Here is a 25,141-nt window from a genome sequence, read left to right on the forward strand (position 1 = left end):
TTTTCCTTTTGTGCAGACTTCACAATATGGCTTCGGTTCACCTCTCCCTTTAATTTCCATGCCTTGAACAACATTTTCTAGCTTCAGTACATCTCTGTAATTGCAGTGTCCAAGAATCTCATGCCAACTTTGTAAGTCATAACATTTTTTACACTGATCACCACATTCGTTGTCCATCGTTTGTAAGTAATACAATTTGTTACATACGTGAATGGGGAACTTGGTATTGCCTCTGAGAAGTACGTTCTTTCCTTCTTTGAAGGTCACCGTTGCTCCGCTGGATGTTACAGCTTTCACTGAGAAGATGTCTTGCGGATATGAACTGATGTATAATGCATTCCTCAGCACTGTTTTAAGACGTCGACCTCTACTGTCGATCAAACACACTTCCGCGTCTCCTCGTTGCTTAGCAACCCCAAGACACCTGGATCCATCAGCCAATTCCATGCAGTGCGTCTCGGCCTGGAAACTCCCATCAAGCTTCCAAAACTTCCTGATGTCGGTGATTATGTGCGACGTCGCCCCAGCGTCCACCATCAGACATCTCCTCTTGATGTCGTCCACTTGCGTGTCAGCGTCGCTCACCCGGAAAGCAAACTCTTTATCGCCGCCCGTTTCTTCGGCTACTTTCCGTGCGTTTGTTACACAGCAGGAAATGATGGGCCGAGTCACTCCTCGTGCAGTATATTTATTCTGTTTAAACTGTAAAAAGAAAATACAGCGGTTACAGTAGAGCTCCCAGCATCCGCTGCAACAAGCTGTCCTCTCTGCAATGGCGGACTCCTACAGCCTGCCAGAGCGTCACCCGCTGTTGTATATGGTACTACAACAAATACACATGCTCTCTACTGACATCACTGTACATCTACATCCAACATACTTTCATTAACTCAACTGAACTCAAACAATACATAAGTTTAAAACACATGTTGCGGCCCTATTAAGCCGACCCACCGAGCCCACATAAGCGCGAGCCAAGCGTGAGCCGTTAGCCTCGCTACTTTAGCCTGGTGCTAACTCCTGCTTTATATCTAGCTCAGTAATGCAGCTATACTGAAGCGCCTTTGTTGTGTCATTCCGTACCCATCGGAGGCTACTGGCGTTACGAGCTATACATTCTAATACTCAGCTTACCTGTAAAAAGAAAATACAGCGGTTACAGTAGCGCTCCCAGCATCCGCTGCAACAAGCTGTCCTCTCTGCAATGGCGGACTCCTACAGCCTGCCAGAGCGTCACCCGCTGTTGTATGTGGTACTGAGCGCCCTCCGATGGCGAAACCAAAACATTGTTAACTCTAATAAACATTAACTCTAATAAACATTGTTAACTCTAATAAATTCTAACGCTAGGCTGTGAGTGATCATCACCAAAAACAAAATGTGGGGGGGGCTAGTTTCATGCCTCACTTTCCTAGTGCCACACGTTGTCTCGTTTTCTCCATCTGCAGGTTGCGTTGCTGTGACTGTTATTCTTACAGTAACTGCACCACTGCTTCCGCTGGCAGGTTCTGCTTATGTGGCCTTTACTCCCACATTTAAAACACACAATCTCAGAACTTCCTGCTCCAGGATCATTTGCACTTCTTGGTGCGCATTTCGTGCCAAAATGTGCCTTAGCTTTCATCACATTGTCCTCAGATACTGTGGCACGCATATTTTCAATGTCTTCAAAACTTCTGAGTTTAGTCTTAAACTCTGCAAAAGTCAACTTATCACCATCTTCACTTTGAGTGATATAAATAGCAAATGGCTTAAATGTCCCTGGAAGTCCTTTCAGGACCATGGCGATCAGAAGTCCGTCGCTCAGCTCCTCACCTGCACTCCTCAACGCGGTGATCGCGGTCTCAGCTCTGATGATGTACTCGGTAACTGTCTCACAGGGTGATTTCTGCAGTGAAATCAGCTCGGTATACAGGTTAATCACTCTGGGCTGTCCTTTGCCGGCGTAATGGGCCCGCAGGATTCCAAGCGCCGCACGTCCGTTGTCTGCCGCGTCATGCATGACTCTTGTCATCCAAAAACTGAATGAGCTCTGCATAAGCCTCAGCGTTTTTCTTTTCGTCTTCCTCTTCATCGTCTTCATCGGTGGGGCTTTTCAAAATTGTCTCTTTCAGCCCTTGCAATCGTAGATGTCCTAAAAACTTTGTCTCCCATAGTTTGTAATTTTTCTCGTCTCCATCAAAGAGAAGTCTTGACCAGCGGCTGTGCGGCAAGTCTTTTTCTCTTCTGTTCATTTTCCTTGTTTACTTACACAGCAGGTGTTCACTGTCTGTCGGGACATTTACCCGTTTCTTCATTGACTCTGGGCCCATAACCTGTTAGCAGAGTCACTCTTCGGCACAGCGTTCAACGTGACAGCATGAGACTCACACGGGTTGTGGCTTTTGTGTTGAACCCTCTTTGCATGAAGGACACACCCTTTATTGTACAGGAGTGTTTTAAATTAGACAGGTCACGTGATGTGACACACAATAATCCAATAATGATAAAAACAACAACAAATGAGAGCACAAAAACATTCATACTGTCAACAATGTCCTGTGTTTAAACATGTAACAGAGACACGAACTTTTAGCTCCTAACATATTTTTAAAATGGATGGCGTTATCAAAAACGACAAATGCTTACCTTACTTCTCTATGACTCCAGCTCACTTCGCATTTCGAAAAAATGTCCCGCCGAATTTGAACGCCTTTGGACTGAGGTCTTGGAAAAAATGGTATTCATCCGCGACTTTGCTTTCGACGTCCTTAATCTGGTCAGGTGGTGTTCCTCTTCTTTATTTAATATGCAATTCTAACTGGGATGGAGAACTTTATAAAGTTTGACTAAATCTTACATCATATTTAGTCCCTTATCAGATAAAGAGCGAATTTCCGGCACTATTTGTATCTCGCATTAATACTGCCAGTGGTGATCAGTTTTTATAAGATCCGGTTACCATTTTAAAACTCAGATTGTCAAGTTATGTTCACACATTTAAATTTATGTTTCACTGAACTGACTCACATCCTCGAGTTGAAATGCCAATAACTCAGGAAATTAAGTTGAAATTACATAACTCATTATGTTAATTGGAAGTAACTTATAGAAAAATGTTAATTGAGGGCATGACTTTTAACAGTGTACAGTCTAGTAGTACAATTTCACACTGATTTTGAGTTAATGGGGCACACGATTTGGAAACTATTGAAGAAAACATTATTTAATATTCAAATTTTTAAAATATTGAATATTACTTAAAATTTTAATAGAGGATAGTGTGCCTCGTGTAATAGCATGAATGATCACTTTTTTGTATCAGTTGGTCACAAGGCAAGGCATTTATTTACAGGAGTGTTTGGTTCGGAAATTGACGGTCTCCGAACCTCCGAGAGCTTGAGGAGGGAGCGGTAGAGAACAGCTGGCCGGAATTAGCGTTCATAAATTGGATCAACCTTGAGCTAAACGCCCCTTACTCCGCGGAGTGCGAAAATTCAATATCCAACTTGAAAACAACTTCAATGCGGTCGGTAGCACAATGAAAACGGGAATAAAGTTTGTTTTGATCTGTGGACTCAAAAACTGGCACCGAGCGACTGCGCGATATCTAAAATTCACACGCAGTGACGTCAATTCCAAAGCTCTATAACCTGATGTAAAAATTGTCAAGGCTTTTATTTTGACATTTTTATTAAGATTAATTTAAAATTGCCACACTAACCCTGTGTGTAACAATGGTTGGTTAAAATCAGTTATAAAATGCAGAAAACACAAGCAATTCTAAAGGCAGGCTCATTCCTCCTCTGTAGTAACTGACAGTTCTGCCATCTTGTAGTTCTAACCTGTATGTTCTGCCATAGTTCCATAGTTAGAACTACAGTGATGCGTTTTTGTAGTACTAATCAGCTGCTCTGCTCTGCTCTTTGTTCTGTTGCTCTGGTAATGAAGCCAGACAGAATTCTATTTCTTTGAGCCAGCCAGTTTGACTGAAAAAAGCAGTCCGCAAAAACTCCTTCCCGTTTGGGAACTGTGCTACGTATTCGAAAACCGTTTGAAGCGTCTGAGAGAGCTATTTGTCATCTCCAATAGTACCACGATTCATATCTCTAGCTCACTCAGTAATAACAGTGATGAGAGAAAGATGGTGTGCGCTGAGCTCAGAAATTTTTCAGAAATACATGGAAGTCAATCTGTGATTATCCTCAGAGGGATATAGAGGCTTTTATCTTGAAATTTTCAGTAAGCTTCATATAGAATTGTTGTTTGGGTTAAATTAGTTATTTACTGGCAAACAGCCAGTTGTTCTAAATGGCAGCTCAGTCCTCTGTTTTAACTGAGTGTTAGCTAGAACTACAGATATGGCGTATTTGTAGTCCTATCCATTAGCATTAGCCTTTGACCCTTTCCCTTACCTGAAAGAACAAGATAAAGCAGGCTAATATTATTGCATCGCCTATGGCGGTGCACTAACCTGACAGGAATTTGTGGCTTTTATTTTGAAATTTTCAGTAAGCTTCATTTAAAATGGCCACACTAATCCCATGTGTAACAATGGTTGTGTAAAATCAATTATATAATGCCCAAAAGAGCAATTAACTGATCTAAAAATTGTCAAGGCTTTTATTTTGAAATTTTAATTAAGCTTAATTATAAATTGCCACACTAAACCCATGTGTAACAATGGTTGGGTAAAATCAGTTATAAAAAGCCCAAAACACAAGTAATTCTAAAGGCCAGCTCAGTCCTCCTCAGTAGTAACTGACAGTTCCACCATGTTGTAGTGCTGACATTCAGCTCTGACCTCTTTTGTAGGCACTGAGTGTCCTCCATGTTGTAGTCCTAACCTTGAGTCATTGTAGTTCTAAAGAGCGGCTCAGCTGTCATGTGTGTGTGAGACAGAAAGGTGGAGAAAGAATTCTATCTTTGTGAGATACCCAGTCAGTTTATATGATAAAAGCAGTCTGAACAACTCCTTCCCATTCAGGAACCGAGAGATGTATTCAAAATCCGTTTGAAATGTATTAGAGGGCTATTTGTCGTCTCCGATAGTACCGCGATTCATATCTGTAGCCAGTGATGGCATAGTTACTTTGAAAAAGTAACTTTAATCGGATCACTGATTACTCCTTGAAAAAGTAACTCAGTTAGATTACTGACTACTTGATTTGGAAAGTAACTAAGTTACATTAAAAGTAACTTTTTTAGTTACTTTCAGCAGCTGCTAACAACAACACTGTGAAAATTACATTGATCTTTGCCAATACTTAATTGGAAGCTATTTTATATATAACATCAACAATGTGTCTCCACTAATAAGGTTGAACTGAAGGGGAGATTTTTTAATGGTTACAGTACAAAAAAACGTTAGTAATTTGTGCATGTTTCTGTATGGTCCACTATTGTCTGGAAAACTCTAAGAAGGATTTTAAATCCCCCCCCCCCCCCCAGCCTTCAGGCTGCATTACGGCCCTGCGTTTGGTGTCAGAGCGCAGTGCTCCTCCTGCGGCTCCACAATTCAGATGGCTGCTGCACAGATTTGTGACACTTATCTTAATATTAATAATTATAATGGCCTTTAGTTGCACAACTTTACGGACTCGTTCATTCGTGGCTATTTTCACATTTATTGCGCTGTTCATATTAGTCTCGATGTTTCCAATGTTCTGGATAGCTGGACGTAATTGACAGGTATTAACTTGACATTAACACAGACACAGCGGGACGGATCATCCGGGAAATGGACAGGGAGAGCCCGAGTAAAACTAATTGGAGGTTGGACACATTCTGGGGTTTATGTCTGCTTATTTTCAAGCCCAAATGAGCAACTTCACGTTCAAAAACGAGCCCAAAAAGAGCAAGCAGCGACTCATTAAATTTGCTAGCGACTTTAAAAAAAAGAAAAGCCCACAACCGCTTATAATAATCGGACTTGGCGACAGAAACTCAAAATAATTCCTGTTTTTTTTTTTACCAACAAAATGCGCATCTCCCGCTTCCCTCCATTGTTTACGTTTCTGTCGCTGCTGATACTGTCGCATAAAAACGGCGATCACTCGACAAGACGCGAAGAGGAAATAAAATTAGATTCCAAAAGAAAATAGTAACGCACAGTAACGCAAAAATGATTTTGATAAGTAACTTATAGAAAAATCTATTCTGGATATGAAATAGCAACGTGTTAGATTACTCGTTACTGAAAAAAGTGGTCCGACATCAGTAACGCGTTACTGACATCACTGGTTATGAATGTTACCTGTGATCTGTTTAGCCATATGTCTTTCTGTGAGAATGTTTATGTACAGAAGAAAAAACAAAAACAAATACATTGTATATTGTTTATATAGTAAAATTACTGGGAGTTACCATGAGAATGAAGTGTGTAGAATAACTTTCAGAAATCAAAATAAGGGACCCCCACCACAGCGCCTCGTCCTACTCTCGTGGGGTGGGACGTCCGCTGCAGTGATATACGTTATTTTATGGCAGTGTTTTTTGTCTAAGTGATCCATAGAGCAATCGTTCATGCATAGAGGTCAGTTAGAATACCCCCAAATTGTGCTCTAATTAGGGTAGCATACCTTAAACACGTTTAATTAAGCAAGTGTAATAAGTATTTGGTAAACTTCTCAAGTACTGAGTAATTGATCATAACACCTGATTTAATATTCAAAATGTATCCTCAGACTGCTAAAAGTGTACAAGTTATGTGAACATTCTGGTATTGTAAAGAGTATTACCAAAATATTTATACAAATATTCATGCAAAGAATATAGGCCTATTCATGCACCGCAAGCCTCTGGAGGATCCTCCACCTTGAGGTTCCAGAGGCAACAGCAGCTTCAAATAACTGTTTGCTGCTTTGTAAGGACATTTTAATAGCTGCTCTCTTAATCCGATGAATTTGTCTAACAGAAACCTTCCTCATTATGTCTTTATCTGTACAAACCCATAAACCCATCTTTGTTCTGAATCAGTCACAAATCTCTTCGCAGTACAATAATGCTTCAGTTTTTGTTAAATATCTAATGTTTTTATACCTTGTCATACGGCACTACACTATCTGATGATTTTCCAGCAGAGATCCTTTCTCTTTCCCATATTGCTTGAAGCCTGTGGCCTGCTTAATAACGTGGAACATCCTTCTTAAGTAGATTCCCTTTAATTGAGCTCATCAGACAAACTAATCAACCAGCTCTCTGAAATTAATTATAGTGATTCAAAGAACCCTGTCACACAATACCATCTATAAATTTAATAGCACAACAAAAATTTTTTATCTTTATGACAAATCCAATTTGCATAATAATTTGGAACACAGTGTAAATGCAGTGTAGATTTTTATCCAAACATGGTTCCTGTGATTGTGGCCAAATACTTAAATTTTGGACTCATCTGTCCAGAGAATGGACTTCCAAGTGCTTTCTGGCAAAGTTTAAATGGGCAACTTTGTTCTTTCTTGAGAGCAGAGGCTTCCTTCTAGCAACTCTCCCATGAATACCACGTTTATTGATATTTCACCTGATTGTAGACACATGTATATTTATCCCAGATGTCTGCAGCTCTCTGGAGGTGATGTGTGGGTTGATCTTTACCTGCATTATTGTTTTTTTGATGCTTCTTTCTGTAAGTTTTGACAGCCGTCCACTTCTTGGCAGAGTTGTGGTGACTCCTAGTGCCCTCCATTTGTAAATGATTTCTCTTACAGTGGATGGACGAAGCTGGACTCTTTTAGAGATGGTCTTGTAGCTTTCCCCAGACTGATAGGCAGTCACCACCTTCTTCCTGATGTCCTCAGGTGTCTCCTTTCCTCTCGTCATTGTTGATCTGTTCTTTACGCCTTGACCCAACAGTGGTTTGGTTAGTTTCCTCTCCCTTGCGCCTCAAAACGTTTCCCAATTATGTCTCATTTGATTGGTCTGCTTAGTTGATTACTTGAGCAATCACATGTGTTACACCTGAGTCTTTTACCTAATTGACTTTACCAGTGCAGCTGTGGTTCAATTACTTTTGCAGATGCTCTAATTCCATGTTTCATGTAGTCTGCTTGCAACTCACACATTTCCCTCAAAACAAGTACGGTAAATGGAATCGATGAACATAAACCTGACATTTCATATACAAAAACTGGTAATGAGAAAATAAGAAAATTGTGGCTAAAAAAAAAAGAAAAATCTAAACTACTCAACCAGTTCACTAGCTTCCAAGCAGCATATACTGTATATATTTATATTTGATCTTCTTTCACTACTTGGCCACAGTGTCACTTGACAGTATGCTTCATTGGGTTGCTAATCCCTTCACAATTTACATAACATCCTGCCTCAGTTGTCATCACTGTAATCCAGCCTTTAGTTTAATATATATTAATGACAATGTCTCAAAATATCAGTTAAGGTCAGAAGAAATTCTAGAAGATTCAGGACCTACTAGGTGCACGATAATTTAATGTCTTCTGAGTTTACAGCTAGCAACTAGATTATTTCTGACTCACCCTGTTGGTGCTAAAATAGCTTTTTCTGTCAATAACTATGTTGTCTTTGTTTATAGGTTCAACTCAAGGAAGTCCGCAGGAATATGCTGATCCATTGTGTTTTGGGTACTGAGTGTTTCATGAGTTAATAAAAACAAACAAAAAAATAAATATAAATTTTAAAGACTTGGAAAGTCTTGTGATATTTACAAATATTACAAAGAAAAGCAAGCAAAAGGAAATGAATCATGACTAAAGACTTTCACAGAGTGGTGTGTTCCCGGTAACCTCTGACCAACAGATATTTTTTACAATGTAAATCTCAACGCATACACAACATTTCTGTATGAAAAAGTAACAAGAATGCTACATCTCTGAGTACAACGGCAACGACTCGCACGCTGAAGCTGCACTTCTTAAACCTGACCAGCAGGAGGCAACAACTTCCCCCACAACAAGTCAGCTCAGGAGAGTTGGCTGCTGTTTCTGCTTCTACATATTTTTGATCCGATAATACGTATTTCAAAAATATTCTAAATTGAATTAAACAAAAAATATTATGGAAAAAAAATAGTCCTACACACAGTTAGCAAAGAAAAACACAGAATGCTTGTTTAAAACTGACTACAGCAAAAAATGCTTGGTGTTTTCTTGTCTTCTGGTGGTTTGATGGGTTTTTCCTGGTTTATGTCCACTGGAGGAGCACTGAGAAAAGCAGAGATGCAGCAAAAAGACAAAGAGACATGGAGATGGCAGATGCTCCTCCACAGTCCTTGGCATCCTCCTGGTGAACCAATCACACATTTTGACATTTTGTTAAAAATAATATTTGCTAAAACATGCCCAGATTTTGCCTATGTAGTTGCTCAGCACTTAAAAATATAAACCTGCAACATTAACATGTTCACTCTCAGCACTGACCTTTGGGTGGTAGGAGTGGCAGGACTCTGGACGCCTTCGCACCTTCTGAGATTTCATCCTGTTGCACTTCACAGTTGCGTTATGTTTACAGATATTAAGAAAAGCTTTCCATACACAGAGGGCAGGTGCTGAGCAGATCTCAAGGTACAGCAGCTACTGACGAGACGATATCAGAGATCTCGCTCTTATTTTTTATTCTTTTTCCAAGACCAGAACAGAACCTATGTATGCATTTAGTTGGGAGCCGTTTTGTTGAACAGTAGAAGGATATATTTAATTTCCTTTGGCTGCAGCAGGATGGGTCCAAACTGACGGGAGCAGTCACAGGTGGCTTGTGTCACAACCAGAACTAAGTTACTGTCAGGAACCTGCTGCACCACAAACATCCTGAAACACAAACGATGATGCCAAGTGAATTTAAAGCGACAGAGACCCACTGTCAAGGCCTTAAATTACAAAGTCAAATTTCCTTTTAAATCCTATTTGATATACAGTATATATCATTCTTATATAAACTGAAGGCACTATAGTAACTTGATTATGCTACACTGTTGAAAATGGACCAATTAATATAACTGTGTGTGTAGCACTTTAAGAGCTCAGGAAGCCGCCTGAGTAATGTTTGCTGTGATTGGTTCTGAGCAATGTTAAGCTGATAATGAGAGCACATGTTCAGTGGTAGACAAGCAGAAAGTTGAAGAAGTTGGAGATCGTTCAGAGCTGTTGTACAAAGACTGAGAGCATGTAAATGAATGAAAGTAAGTCTTGTTAGTGTTCGATCAGCATTTGTATACCTGTGCAGTTTAAATATGTATGGCAATGTAAAGAGTTAAGTTTGTGATAATGTGCTTTGTGGTTGGTTTGTTTGTGGTCTCTTGCTGCCATCTGGTGGACAAATGGGAAATAACCGTTTATAGCGAGCGAAAAATAATGGCTTTTTTGTTGTCTTCTGTATTTCTTGTAGAGCCACTCTCAGCTCGGTTAAAAAACCAAGACCGGAAAACTCTCCTCATTCTTTACCGGATGCTCGTGGTGGCTGTACTATTTAAGGAACTAACTCACAAAATAAAGGGAGCACAACATATACAATAGCACGATGTGTCTGGAAAATAGATACTGCTCCTTAAAAGCTGCTTCTTTTATTAGTATCATCTATATGCCACAAGCCTTAATCTCCTTATTTTTTATGTTGACAAAGATTAATAGGAGGTTAAAATTAATATCTGGATCATATATTGAATAAAGGTCTATTTTATTGCTTTTAAGGAGTTCTTTTTTTGTATTTGAATGAAGTTATATCAGATTTCTTAAAAGGTTGAACAGTAATTGAATGCAAACTTCAGAAATTCAAAATTGGTGATGTTGATAAGGGAACAAAACGATGAGGCGTTTTAGTTTTAAGCATATCTCTTTTTTAACAGTGATTTTGATTATGAGTTTTGTTATGGTTTAATAAACCATAGAAGAGTTAAACATAATCTTATTGAAAATATGTCACTTAGAATTTTTTGAATGGAGATGAGTAAAAAAACAAAAGCTGATTATTGTCCCACGATGCAGCCTTGCTGAAGCCCGGACTAAGTTAATACCTAGCCATAATAATAACTCATAATTCAGTGACTTTCCCTTCAAAACTGTGTTGACAGACAACAATACATTAAACATCTGCACAAGCAAGGTTTATCAATAAAAGCATTAGCTCCTTTCTAAAAGCAGTTCTGCAATAAACTCGCAAATGTAGAGGGGTGGAAAAACAAGTTATTAGTGAATAAAAACCAAGAAGTAGAAAAATAGGCACCCCAACATTATTTTTCATTTTGTATTTTTAATTTTTGTAATAAGTTAGATAGTTTTGTTTAATTTCGTCCGTGCACTTCCGCGCGCGGCCGCTAGGGACGCTGTCGCGTTGGTGGTATAGAAAGGACTGAGCACACAAGAAGAATAAATCTTCCTGTTATGCTGGCAAAAGCTTAACGTGTGTGCCTCATCTTTTCTATACCACAGGTTGGTAAAATGTATTTTTTATACATATATATTGATGACCGTCGGGAGTTAAAGAGCTCAGTGAATCGGTTGTTGACTAATGAGTCATTTTGTCCGGTTTGCGTTGAGTATTGAGTGGAAAACGGGACACAGTTCTGGAGGTTGGGGTATGCTAATGCTAGCGGACTTTGGTTTCTATGTATTAAGCTAGCTGAGAAACGGCCAAAGAACTACCAATTTCATATTGTTTCTTTTCAGTTTTGTATCTATTTATCTGGCAGATAGCTGTTGTAAGATAAGATGCTTGGACATTAAAGTGTGTTTTACCTATGCAGAATAGGTCGTGAAGGCTATTAAAATATCGAAAAGCAAATTCATGCACTTTTATTTGAATTGTTAAAAAAACAAATATTTGAACATATGTTCATTACAGGATTGCACAGTGGCGCAGTTGGTAGCACTGTTGCCTTGCAGCAAGAAGGTCCTGGGTTCGATTCCCGGCCGGGGTCTTTCTGCATGGAGTTTGCATGTTCTCCCTGTGCATGCGTGGGTTCTCTCCGGGTACTCCGGCTTCCTCCCACAGTCCAAAAACATGACTGTCAGGTCAATTGGTTTCTCTAAATTCTCCCTAGGTGTGAGTGTGTGTGTGAATGGTTGTTTGTCCTGTATGTCTCTGTGTTGCCCTGCGACAGACTGGCGACCTGTCCGGGGTGTACCCCGCCTCTCGCCCGGAACGTAGCTGGAGATGGGCACCAGCAACCCTCCCGACCCCATTAGGGACAAGGGTGAACAGAAAATGGATGGATGGATGTTCATTACAGAAGAAGAATAAATCTTCCTGTTATGCTGGCAAAAGCTTAACGTGTGTGCCTCATCTTTTCTATACCACAGCACCACACGTTGAGGGAAGACCATCACCTACATTACCCTCAGCCCTCCAAGGTTGCGGGGTAACACAAAGTTGAACTGCCTCTAAGCTCTTTATGACCAGTCATAAATCAATTGAAGATGGCGATATGCTGCAGAGCTGGCAGTTTTAACAAAATAAATCCTGAATTGTAAAATACCACAATTCCACAACAACACCTGCTATCAATGCAGGTGTTGTGCTGCATCAGCAGCATGCATGCATAATATCTGAAGGCTCTCATACCATAACTCCATATTACGCTCTACGATAATTTGTGTCTTCATTGTAGGTTTGTTCTGGATTCTTGGAGCCATTTTGCTCAGCCACACCCTGCCGGGAAGCTCCACCACTGTTGTTCACTGAAGTTCCAAATATTTAGAAATGGTTTTCCAAACTTATAGATGTCAGTTATTTTGTTTTTCATTTATTCTTAAATGTCACTAGACTTTAAGAAAAGTCTGGTGACTTATGTCTTACTTCCTCAGGAAGTCTTACTTCCTGAGGAAGTAAGATATGTTACTTCCTGAGGTCTTTCAGCCTACTTCAGATGGGATCTATTTAAATAATTATTGATTGTAGAAGTAACCATGTGCATGGCTAATAAGACTGATTCCAAGAAATTGGAAATCATAGTTCATTTTTGATTTAACAAAGGGGCATTTACTTGGACATCTCTCTCCCCAGTACATGGAACCATTGTTTGAAAACTGCAATTTATTTAAACCTAAGGTATATCTGATATTAAAATTTGCTTAAAGATGTTAGCACAGTTTGGTCCCTTATAAAGATGATCTGAATAAAGAAATAGGCCATAAAAACAGGACGTTATTGGAAAGTTTTAGATTTGTGTGTGTGTGTTAACATTCATACTTCTGACAGCGTCCACACTTGATGAGACTGTTGGCCTCCCTGACCGATGAGTCATACATGAAGCCGGGGTAAGCAGTGTCACAGGGCTGCAGCGCATCCACTTTCTTTTGCTTATGAGCTGAAAATACAAAAGCACAACATGAATGAATGTTTACATTTCTGATCAGTTCAGATGAGATAAATTTAAAACAGGATTTTCTTAGTAGTTGTCCTAATACCACCACACACTCAGGCATGTTGTACTCACATGTGTGATAGCCAGCTTTGGCTGAATGCATGGAGAATGGTAGTGACCACACAGAATGAGAGGATGGTGTTGGAAGTGATGATGATGATGAAAATGAAACAGCGTGTTGCATTTGAAAATGAGAGATAAAGCTGTCATATGACGAAACGTAGAGCAAAAATAACACATCTCCAGGCATCATGATTATCACACACAGTTTCGGAATGAGTTGGGTTTCTGGACAAAAAGAACTAATGAAGCAGCACCTGTCATTAACTATGGACACTTCCTATTGAAATGATTCCGGGAGCAACAGATGAGCCTGACTACTGCAGCAAGACAACAGCTGCTCACTCAGTCTCATCCATATCTTACGGAGTCCCCTAGGGAGCATGGGGGAAAAAAATTATTTTGCATTCCCTTGCAAAAGAAAATTTTGCAGGAACTATTGTGTTACCGCTCAATAAGTTTTGCATTCCCTCACAAAACCTATTTTGCATACTGTCAGAAACGTCAATTCAAAATTTCAAGTATACACATAAAAGAGACTCAGTGAAAACGTGTTTATATATTCCTAACTCTGGTGCAAAAAACTGATTAAAAACTGATTTATTCACTGCATGTTTACAAAACAAGGTTAAAATGACTTAACTTCACAAATGTTGTCAATAAATCTAATACAAAGAAAGTACAACACAATCATCATAAAAAGTATCAGAAATAATTAAATATAATCTAATTCTTCATCTAGTCGACAACATACAAGTGGTCATATGATTGGTTTCACTCAGTCTGTGTTTGGATGCAGACTCATCTAAATACTTTAGAGCTGCTTTATGTTCTAAAGCAGCTGGTTTTGAGCATAAAGCAACTCTAGATGATCACAGACAGTGTTTCAAATTCAAAATAAAAAAAAAGAAATCATTCCAATCATACATACATTCCAATTGAGCCTAGTTACTGTGCAGTGCATTCAGGTTCTAATTACTAAAAAATTGGTTCAAAAATGTTTTCTGTTTTAAGAAATCCAGCAGATTGCATCGAGTCATTGACTTTCTGCATCCACTCCTGGACATAGCAACAACAGACAACGACCTGCATTATGTCAGTAACTTTGCAGCAATCCACCTGGTGGTGGTTTGAGAATACACAGCACACAAACAAAAAAGAAATAGGAGCTCTAATTCCGGAGTACTGTGTATAAGTCAAAAAGAAGACATTAATAGCAGTTGTAGCTCTCTTAGTAGCTTCATCTAGGAGAGAAGCATCTCTGAGATGAGTTATGACCTGGATTTAAAGGCTAGAGGGTAAAAGAGAAGATATGCAGTTAGTCACAGCAAAAGCTTGACTAGCAGCTTTACAGGAGACTGGGCTAAACACTGAAAAACACCATCAGCTGTATCATGTATAGAAAGAAAACATTAAAACTGCCAGATCAGATGTGGCTGTAATGAAGAGTAACAGACAGAGAACATGAAGCTTAAAGTTGAAATAACAGCAAGTAAGTTAATTTGGAGACGAGCAGATCCAGCGCTCACGTAGCAGACCTCACTTCATTTAAGCGACCTGACTCTAACTTCCCAGAGGATCCATCACTCTGCGTTTCTGAGGTCTGAGGCCGGGGTCCAGATTTTATCTTTACACCCTTCTTACTCCAGAATGTGTCTGGCCCCCCGGCACTGTCCGGGTCACTACAAGAAAATTTACAAGAAACAGAAACATAAAATACAGCTGTTTTCAAACATCAGACTGTTCCCTTGCCTAAAGGAACCTCAGACTGAAGAACTCTTGGCCTCCAAGTCACTTAAACTAGCTCTTTTTTCCATTTTTTTCTCCGAAGAGTTTTTGCGGCGCTAGTGGCTCGTATTTTTTTCGACAGTAGGCAGACAGGAAGGAGGGAAGACATGCGGCAAAGGTCGTCGGGACCGGGAGTCGAACCCGCGACATCCGCGTCGAGGACTAAGGCCTCCAAACGTGGGGCGTGCTAACCCCCTGCACCACCACGGCATGCCCCTAAACTAGCTCTAAATACAAGATCTATCTGTGCTAAAGCTCTATTAATTAATGATTTAATCACTGAGCATAATATCGATGTTATGTTTCTGACAGAAACATGGTTGAATGATAATAATGAACCGATCGTACTAATTGAATCTGCGCCTCCTAACTACAATTTCTTCAGTGAGAATAGAAAACACAAAAAAGGAGGAGGCGTGGCTTCAATATTTAAGAATACCATAAATTGTAGTAAAATCTCTTTGGGTCTCTTCACCTCTTTTGAGTATCTTGGAATTGAGGTTAAAGGCCACAAACGAACTTTGACAGTAACTCTATACAAAACTCCAACTTTTGTGGAAAATTTCTTTACTGACTTGAATGAGCTTCTATCTCTCATATGTATTGATTATGATTGTTTAATAATTGTCGGTGATTTCAACATTCATGTTGACAACCCCCAAGACAGAGGGGCAAAAAAGCTCGCTAATATTTTAGAGACTTTTGGTCTAACACAACATGTCAAACAAGCAACACACACTCAAGGACACACACTGGACCTGGTTATCAGTAAGGGTGTGAATATTTCCAATGTCTCTGTAACTGATGTCGCCCTGTCGCATCACTTCCTGTTATCTTTGAAAGTTCTTTATCTTTTAACCCACTTATACAAACAGCAACCATCACAAAACGTTCTCTCACTGAAAACACAGCAGAAACTTTTAATCAAATCTACTCTTCTTCCTCACCCTTAAGCTGTAATGATGTAGATAAGTTGGTAAATGATTTTCAGTCTAAAGTCTCGGATATTATTGATTCCATTGCCCCAATTAAAATGAAGGTTGTGTCTGGTAAAAAAGAAATCTCCATGGAGAAATACACAAACAGTTAGATCTGCAAGACAACTTTGCTGTAAGGCAGAACAAAAATGGCGTAAAACTCAACTCCATGTTCATTATGACCAGAGGTGGGGACTCGAGTCACATGACTTGGACTCGAGTCAGACTTGAGTCGTTAAAATCACGACTTGAGACTTGACTTGAAAAAATGCTCAAAGACTCGGACTTGACTTTGACTTTCATGCCATTGACTTGGGACTTGACTCGACTTGAAGCTGTTTACTTGAAAAGACTTGATATTTTTTACTCAAAGTCTTAAAATTTAAAACACATTATTTATAAAGTGGCGTCATTAATTAATGTCACTCATTCCGTATCAATATGCGCAGACCGTCACTATGGTTTTCCTCTCTCCTTATGTATGTATGTGTACGTAGCTGCAGCACAACCAATCAAATTAACAGGATTTGGACGTTTAAAAAAACGCGGCAAAGCTACAGAGCTCAGGGAACGAAATACGAAATAACCGCTTGAATATGCTTCCGCGAGTAATTTCTTTTGACTACGTAGGTTATGAACTTTCGACTAAAAAACGAACTGCAACTTGTAAAACATGCAAGAAGAGAATATCGGATGGAGATGCCACGACGTCCAACTTTGTCCGGCATTTGAAGCTTCACAAAGATCGGTAGGTGGCGCTTTTCTTTTGCTGTAAGATAGTTGACTTTAGCTAACTTCGTGTTAGCATGTGTACTCCGGGTTAAATTGGTGATGATTTACCATAAATCCGGTCCTTCAAATGCCTCCACAAATAATGTGCACCGTGTTAGCTCAGGAAGCCGGTGGATAGTGAGCGGGGCTCCGGAACAGAAAGCAGATTCTGGACCTGAACACAGGGAACAGAGTCTCTCTGTCCCATCATGATGATGAGCCGGGTCTAGTATCATCTAAGGATGGTTGGTGTATTTGAAGACATCTACGTTGGGAAATTATATTGACAATATATTGTTTTGACAGGTCAGAAAAGAGGAAAAAAACTGCTGTTATGGTTCTTTGTATTGTGCTGTGGAAATGTCAGCATTTTCGTCTTTTTTTATTGAATATCAAGTTTAACAGAACTGGGCAATAAAGTGGTCCAATTTAAAAATGTTTTTTATACTTTGTGTTCAGCTACACATGTTCTATCATTTGAGATGAATGCATATTTTAAAACGAACAAATGGTCTATTATTTGAATTTTATGTATAATTGCAAATTATAAAAAAAAAATACAATAAAAACGACTCGAAATGACTTGAAATTAAAGGTTCCTGACTTGAGACTTGACTCGACTTTTGCCTGTCTTTACTTGAGACTTGACTCGGACTTGAGGACAAAGACTTGAGACTTACTTGAGACTTGCAACACAGTGACTTGGTCACACCTCTGATTATGACATCTATAAAGAAAGACTACGTAACTATCATTTAACACTAAAACATGCAAGAGAGGCTTTCTTTGCAGATGTCATAAACAAAAACATTAACAATGCTCGAGCTTTATTTGCAACAGTTGACAGAATCACAAACCCTCCTGTGACGTTACCGCCTGAATTCCAATGTATTGCCGCCTGCAACCAGTTTTCCAGCTTCTTTTCAGAGAAAATTCAAAAAATCAGAGGATTAATCTGTACATCCACTATAAAGTCAGTACCAATGCTGTGCCCAAACAAAACAAATACAGGAAAAATGACCCAATTCCAACTACTTAATTATAAAATCCTACAGGAAATCATAAGTCAACTAAGCTCCAGTTCCTGCTGTCTGGATGTTTTACCCACACATTTCTTTAAGAAAGTCCTGCCTGTTATTGCTGATGACCTGATCCAAAGAGTAAACTCATCGCTCTCATCAGGCGTTTTGCACCAGGCTTTGAAAACAACAGTAATCAAACCACTGATAAAAAAGAACAATCTGGACAAATTACTACTGCAGAATTACAGGCCGATCTCCGACCTCCCATTCATCAGCAAAGTTATTGAAAAAGCTGTGCGTAAACAATTAACTAGTTTCCTAACAATAACCAACCGCTTAGACTCCTTCCAGTCTGGTTTCCATGGTTACCACAGCACGGAGACCCCCCTCGTAAAAGTGTTCAATGACATACGATAAATACGGACTGTGGGAGAACCACAGTGTTGGTTCTGTAGGACCTCAGTGTTGACCATGACATATTACTGAATCGACTGGAGAGTTGGGTCGGACTCTCTGGTCCAGTGCTTAACTGGTTTGAATCCTACATAAAGAACAGGAATTTCTTTGATTCAATTGAAAACTTTTCATTAAAGAGGTCAAAGGTCACATGTGGGGTACCCCAAGGTTCAATCCTAGGACCCCTCTTATTCAATAGTTATACGCTCCCACTAGCTCAGGTTATAACAGGAAATAATATTAGCTACCATAACTATGCAGATGACACACAGCTCTACATTACGATGTCACCAGGTGACTCTGAACCCATCCAATCACTGAACAGATGCTTAGAACAGATAAATGTGTGGATGTGCCAAAACTTTCTCCAGCTGAACAGAAACAAAACTGAAGTTATTATTTTTGGACCTAAAGAGGAACGATCTAGAGTCAATGCAGAGCTTCAGTTATTACAACTGAAAACCAGCGATCAGGCCCGAAACCTGAGAGTAGTGATGGACTCTGACCTGAACCTCCAGAGCCACATAAAGACAGTTACAAAGTCGACCTTCTATCACCTGAAGAACATTTCCAGGATTAAAGGACTAATGTCTCAGCAAGATCTAGAGAAACTCATCCATGCGTTTATCTTCAGTCGTATTGATTATTGAAAATGCATACTGCGCCACAGCCCTGCCCCCCCTTGGCAGGTCGGACCACATCTTGGTAAGGATGACTCCCAAGTATGTCCCTTTATTGAGTAGGCAGCCTGTGCGCATCAGGACGGTGAGGAGGTGGACACAGGAGGCAGCTGAGGCACTGCAGGACTGCTTTGGGTCGACAGACTGGGATGTGCTCTGTGGGCCTCATGGGGAGGACATCGACAGCATGTCTGACTGCATCACGGACAACATCAGATTCTGTGAGGACACTGTCATGCCAGCCCGGACCGTGAGCTGCTTCTCCAACAACAAACCCTGGATTACCAGTGACCTGAAGGCACTCCTAAACAAAAAGAAGATAGCTTTCAGGTCTGGAGATAAGGAGGAGCAGAGGAGAGTCCAGCGTGAACTCAGAGAGGCACTGAGGACATGCAAGGACTACTACAGGAGGAAGCTTGAGTCTAAACTCGAGCAGAACAGTGGGAGAGATGTGTGGAAAGGAACGAAGCAAATCGCTGGGATGAAGGGGAAAGACACACAGACATCTGGGAGCCTGGATAGAGCAAACCAGTTCAACCAGTTTTTCAACAGGTTTAGCTCACCTCCTGCTACTCCCCTACCACCACCATCCCCCCACACATCCACACTGCCCCAAGTTGTTCAATCCACCTACCGGCCTCTGCTACTGGATGAGAAGCTGCGGAGGATGGGTGTCAACGACTAAGTGATCTCCTGGGTGACTGACTACTTGACAGGCAGGCCACAGTTTGTCCGTCTGGGCAGTGTCCTGTCTGATGTGGTGGTCAGTGACATAGGAGCTCCACAGGGAACTGTGCTTTCTCCCTTTCTCTTCACCTTGTACACCACTGATTTCCAGTACAACTCTGAGTCATGTCGCCTACAGAAGTTTTCTGATGACTCAGCGGTTGTCGGGTGTATAAGGGATGGAGGGGAGGGGGAGTACAGGACACTGGTGGACGGCTTTGTGGAGTGGTCTGAGCAGAATCACCTGAGGCTCAACATTAGTAAGACCAAAGAGATGGTGATTGACTTCAGAAGGAAGAAGATACCTTCACGGCCACTGAAGATCAAAGGGGAAGTGGTGGAGGAGGTGGAGGATTACAAATACCTGGGAGTTGTAATCGGCAACATACTGGACTGGGCATCTAACACTGACGCTGTGTGCAAGAAGGAGATGAACAGACTCTATTTTTTAAGGAAGCTGAGATCCTTCAATGTGTGCAGCAAGATGTTGGAGACCTTTTATCACAGTGTTGTTGCTGGTGCCATCTTCTTTGCTGCTGTGTGTTGGGGAAGCAGCATCAGAGCCAGCGACTCTAATAGACTAGACAAAATCATCAGGAAAGCTGGCTCTGTACTGGGACTAAGGCTGTAGTCCCTGGAAACTGTGGTGGAGAGGAGGACACTGAAGAAGGTTCTGTCTATTATGGACAATAAACAGCACCCTCTCCACCACATAGTGGACAGACAGCGGAGCACCTTCTCACATAGGCTGCTCCAGCTCCGCTGTCGTAGGGACAGATACAGGAAACCCTTCCTGCCACATGCCATCTCACTGTACAATAAAAGCTAAATCATTGTTCTGCACTAATCAGTCCAATTTTGCACAACTGCACTGTGGCACACTTGCTGTACATATATTTACATATACATATCTGCATTTTTTGAATCTGCAAGGACTGCTCTAAGTTGCTTTTTATATTAACAGCATTTTATATTTTACAATTTATAGCATTTTATATATATTTTTTTAAATTTGTATTTTATCTACAACTAATACTCAGTGGTAGTTGTTATTGTGTCTTGTCTCTATGCTGTAACTGCGAAGTAATTTCCCTGCTGGGATGAATAAAGTACTTCTATTCTATTCTATTCTATTCTATTCTATTATTGCAACAGCGTCTTCACAGGTCTGTCCAACAAATCAATCAAACAGCTGCAGCTGGTCCAGAATGCTGCTGCTCGTGTTCTCACTGAAACCAGGAAGATAGAGCACATAACACCAGTTTTAAAGTCCCTACACTGGCTCCATGTAGCTCAAAGAATAGACTTTAAAATACTGCTGTTAGTTTATAAATCACTGAACGGCTTAACACCACAATACATTAAAGATCTGCTGTTATTATATCAACCCTCCAGATCTCTCAGGTCTTCCGGTTCTGGTCTACTCTGCATCCCAAGAACCAGAACCAAACGAGGAGAAGCATCTTTCAGCATCTATGCACCACAAATTTGGAACAAACTTCCAGAAAACTGTAAAACAGCTGAAACACTAACTTCTTTTAAATCTAAACTAAAAACCCACCTGTTTAGAATTGTATTTGAAATGTAATCAATTACAAATTTAATGATGGAACTTGACTTAATGTCATGTTTTGATTGTTGATTCTAAGTTGCATTGTGTTTCTGTGTTTGTAATGATGTAAAGCACTTTGAAATGCCTTGCTGCTGAAATGTGCTATACAAATAAAATTTGATTGATTGATTGATTGATTGATCCAGGAGAAATGGTCAGTTTGTCCTCCTGCAGACTAGATCTACAGTATAGCAGCATAGCTACAGAGGTTAGCCTAAGCTACTATAAGAGTACTATAAGGTAGTATAGCCTAAGCTCTAAGTTTTAAGCTTAGTGTTAAAACAAGACAGGTTGTCTGTGTCACAGACTTAAACTGAGAGCTGGTTCCACAGCAGAGTGGTCTGAGAACTAAAGGATCTGACTCATATTCTACTTTTGCTAATTCTAGGAACCAGCAGTGAACCTGCAGTCTGAGAGCAAAGTGTTCTGTCAGGAATATATGGACCAATCAGGTCTCTGGTGTATGATGAAGTTGGTTATTGAGAGAATCTTATATTTTATTCTGGATTTAACAGGGAGACAATGAAGAGAAGCTAAAACAGGAGAACATAGAATAAATATGATCTTTCTAAAATTATAATCTCTAAGGTTCCAGTTCTGTAATAGGTGCTAAATCTTACCTTAAGTCCATCCCACCACAACAGCTATTCACTAGTTGCTTTATTTTATGATAAATCCAGGTCAAACTGGTTTCCAATATGTGTGCAAGGAAGCATAACTCTAGACCTGCTCAAAGTCATATGCCTTTACTTCAAAACGCCAAACTCTCCCTGCTTCAGAAACACGGTAGAAGACTGTGCCTCAAAGTTCTAACTCACACTGCAAACATCAGAAAAAAATGTCTTGCATGGAGATTCTCTGATCACCTGGCGTTATGGGACATTTTGTGAAATAAACTCATCTCAAATTGGAAAAATGGGTGTTCGGTGCAATCAGTTTATAACGCTTTCTGACTAAACTAACTTCACAGAGTTCTAATGTATAGCTTAGCATTTTTGGATGAGTACACACATTTTTATTTGAAATATTTTATTCAGACTTTTTCTTTTTTTAACTGTGTTTGGGAGAGCTTAAAAATATATAATAACTAAGATTGATGACCATATTAACTTCATCTTACCATCAACAAAATAGTCAGAGTGCCAGAGACCGCAGAAGTTGAAGTCCAGCACAAACCTAAAGGATAAAACAAACACACACCTTAGAAAAAAACAGTAGTTTGATTTACCAGGAGTCACTGAATGTGAACATTAAAACGCTGGGTTGGGGCCAGTCTAATTTTCTTCTCTGTTACTGACCCAACAGTTGAAACTTTCTTTGGTACCAGTGTTTGAGTGGTGGAAATCAGATCCACAGTAATCACAGAGTATACGGCACTGATCCTCCATTACAGATACAGATACTTACATCAAAGCGTTGGAGAAGAGCCATCTCATCAAAGCCAAAATCATGTAGAACGGCTAAACAGGAGGAAGGAATTTGCAGATTTCAAAGGAAAAAAAATATGTTGAACTACACACAATAATAATAACAGTCATAATAAATGATTTCCTGTGATTCACTCTGATCTATGCTGTCAGAACTCTATTATATCACAAGTTGCTAAGTGTGCTGAGAGACTTACACTAAGCAAAGGTCGAGCACTGCTGGCATGATGGTGGCTGTTCTTGCACATAGCCTGGTAGTCAAACAGAGACACTCTGCAAATAAACATTCAGGTTGGGTTGAGGTTGGCAGCAAACAGAACGGCTCAGCTGAAAGGTGTCTGACAAAGTCCTACTTTTTAAACATTCCCATTTTGATCAGTGAAGCCATGACGGACCCATCCACCTCCCCAAAGAAACGACCAACCTGCAAAGAATATTGTGTTTTATTACACTCCCATAACATAGACATATAGCACAGTTCTATTTAAATTAATGTTAGCATTTAGCAAACTGGTGCTTCATGTACTATACACTGTACTGCTCTTCTGACTGGTTTCTGTCAGAATGTAAAAAATACAAGTCAGAGCATAATAACACTGAAGATCCAGTCTGCGGTCACCTATAACAGTACTTATGTGAAAAATTTGACTATGCTTGTGATAAACAATGGAATACCATTTGAATGAAGGAGAGATTATCATTTTTTGTATATTAGAAGTTTGACAACATCGGACTGTTTAATGAAATTTCTTGTAAAATTGTTATAAAAGTCACCCTATGCTTTTACAAGTGTAGCCCAAACTATAACACTGTTATAGCTTTCTAAATTAGAAGGAGTTAAACTAGAAGGAGTTCTGACCACAGGTGACCTTCCTGTTTACATAAATAACCAACTATTGTTTAGATTTGCTTATTCGGACAGGGAAGCTGGTGCCTATCTCTAGCGGTCACTAGGTAAGAGGCGATGTACAAATCTCTAGTCCATCAGACTGTATGACAAACGACCATACACGCAAACCAATTCAGTTTATTTATAATGTAGCGCCGATTCACAATGCATTTTTCACAGCACTCAAATCATACAGTTCAAATCACATACACGCAGTTCAGTTGCATACATTCCAAATTGATTCTACAATGTGCGCACAATTATGCAAGTCTTAATTTGAGAATTGATCACAGGGCTCCCTTAATCCAAAATGTTTATATACTTCAAACATCAACGTTTAAGAAAGCAAATGAGGTTTTGGTTTTCTTAGGAGAATATCTGTATATCACTGTCATTGTGCAAAATTATTAGGCAACTGTCATGACTCAGCTCATGCCAAAACAGAGCAGTAGAACTGCTTGCTATGGGGAGAGTAAGAGCAGTCTGTGGTGGAGTTAGTAGCTGACTATGTGATCCCAGTGAGTTGCCACACCCACGACCAAAAAGAAAGGATCCCAAAGGGAACCCTACAAATGTTATACAAAACAAAACTGGCAAAAATGTCTTAGCCAATACCATGGCTAGACCTAGTGATACTAGGTCTGTCTCACTACCTTCCTCACTCTGGAAACTGGAAAAAGTGTAAGGGGTTTGGACGGAGCAATAAAGAGAGCCTTAAGAAGTTGCATGAACCCTTCATATGTCTTTCCTTAAACTTGGGTCAGGTTAAATGACCCAACAGGGCATTTATTGCACAGAGATTTGAGATTCTTTATTGGACTATACACCATTTGGTCATCCAAACAGTTTGCTTCTAGGAGGACAGCATGCTCTGCTCTGCCAGGTCTAGCTGGATTAATCACTGATTTCTACTTATGAAGTACAAACTAATTGTAAATGGCCTTTACTTCTATAGTGCTTTATCAAATCCAAAGGACCCCAAAGCAGTTTATACTACATTTACACAGATTCACACCCTGATGGTGTCATGCTACATCATAGCCACAGCTGCCTGAGGTCAGACTGACAGAAGAGAAGCTGCCATGAACCATCGGCGGCCACCAGCAGACAAGGCAGACAACTGAGACAGACAGAGTGGGAGTTAGAACCGCCAACCCACCGGTAACAGGATGAACTCCTACCTAGGCCTAGGCTGTCACAATAACAAATTTTGCTGAGCGATTAATTGTCTCAAAAATTATTGCAATAAACAATAATATTGTTTGAATACCTTTGTGCAGTGATAGACATTATTTTATGGCAGTGTTTTTTTTTCTAAGTGATCCATAGAGCAATCGTTCATGCATAGAGGTCAGTTAGAATAGGTCGTCAGTGTTTTTCCATGGCAACACTTGAAAAAGAATGAAACAAAAAAAAACACA

The 25,141-nt window shown here is 40.0% G+C and overlaps 1 protein-coding gene across 2 annotated transcripts in view; it reads right to left on the reverse strand.

Annotated features, from left to right (window-relative positions):
- Positions 1 to 8,243: 8,243 nt before the first annotated feature.
- The window catches only part of LOC114143095 (voltage-dependent calcium channel subunit alpha-2/delta-4-like), a 59,518-nt gene continuing 42,620 nt past the window's right edge, over positions 8,244 to 25,141 (reverse strand). Inside the window, exons 32-39 of one of the 2 annotated variants that reach the window (XM_028014852.1) lie at positions 23,185 to 23,255; positions 23,029 to 23,104; positions 22,812 to 22,864; positions 22,525 to 22,580; positions 13,385 to 13,405; positions 13,138 to 13,255; positions 9,375 to 9,761; positions 8,244 to 9,237 (exon numbers count right to left, since the gene is read on the reverse strand). In XM_028014852.1, the coding sequence (XP_027870653.1) occupies positions 9,608 to 9,761; positions 13,138 to 13,255; positions 13,385 to 13,405; positions 22,525 to 22,580; positions 22,812 to 22,864; positions 23,029 to 23,104; positions 23,185 to 23,255 (549 nt within the window). In that variant the 3' untranslated portion in view covers positions 8,244 to 9,237; positions 9,375 to 9,607. The remainder of the gene's footprint in view (positions 9,238 to 9,374; positions 9,762 to 13,137; positions 13,256 to 13,384; positions 13,406 to 22,524; positions 22,581 to 22,811; positions 22,865 to 23,028; positions 23,105 to 23,184; positions 23,256 to 25,141) is intronic. The other variant, XM_028014853.1, reaches the window with a different exon arrangement.

Source organism: Xiphophorus couchianus, chromosome 4, assembly GCF_001444195.1.
Source record: "Xiphophorus couchianus chromosome 4, X_couchianus-1.0, whole genome shotgun sequence".
Classification (NCBI taxonomy): Eukaryota; Metazoa; Chordata; class Actinopteri; order Cyprinodontiformes; family Poeciliidae; genus Xiphophorus; species Xiphophorus couchianus.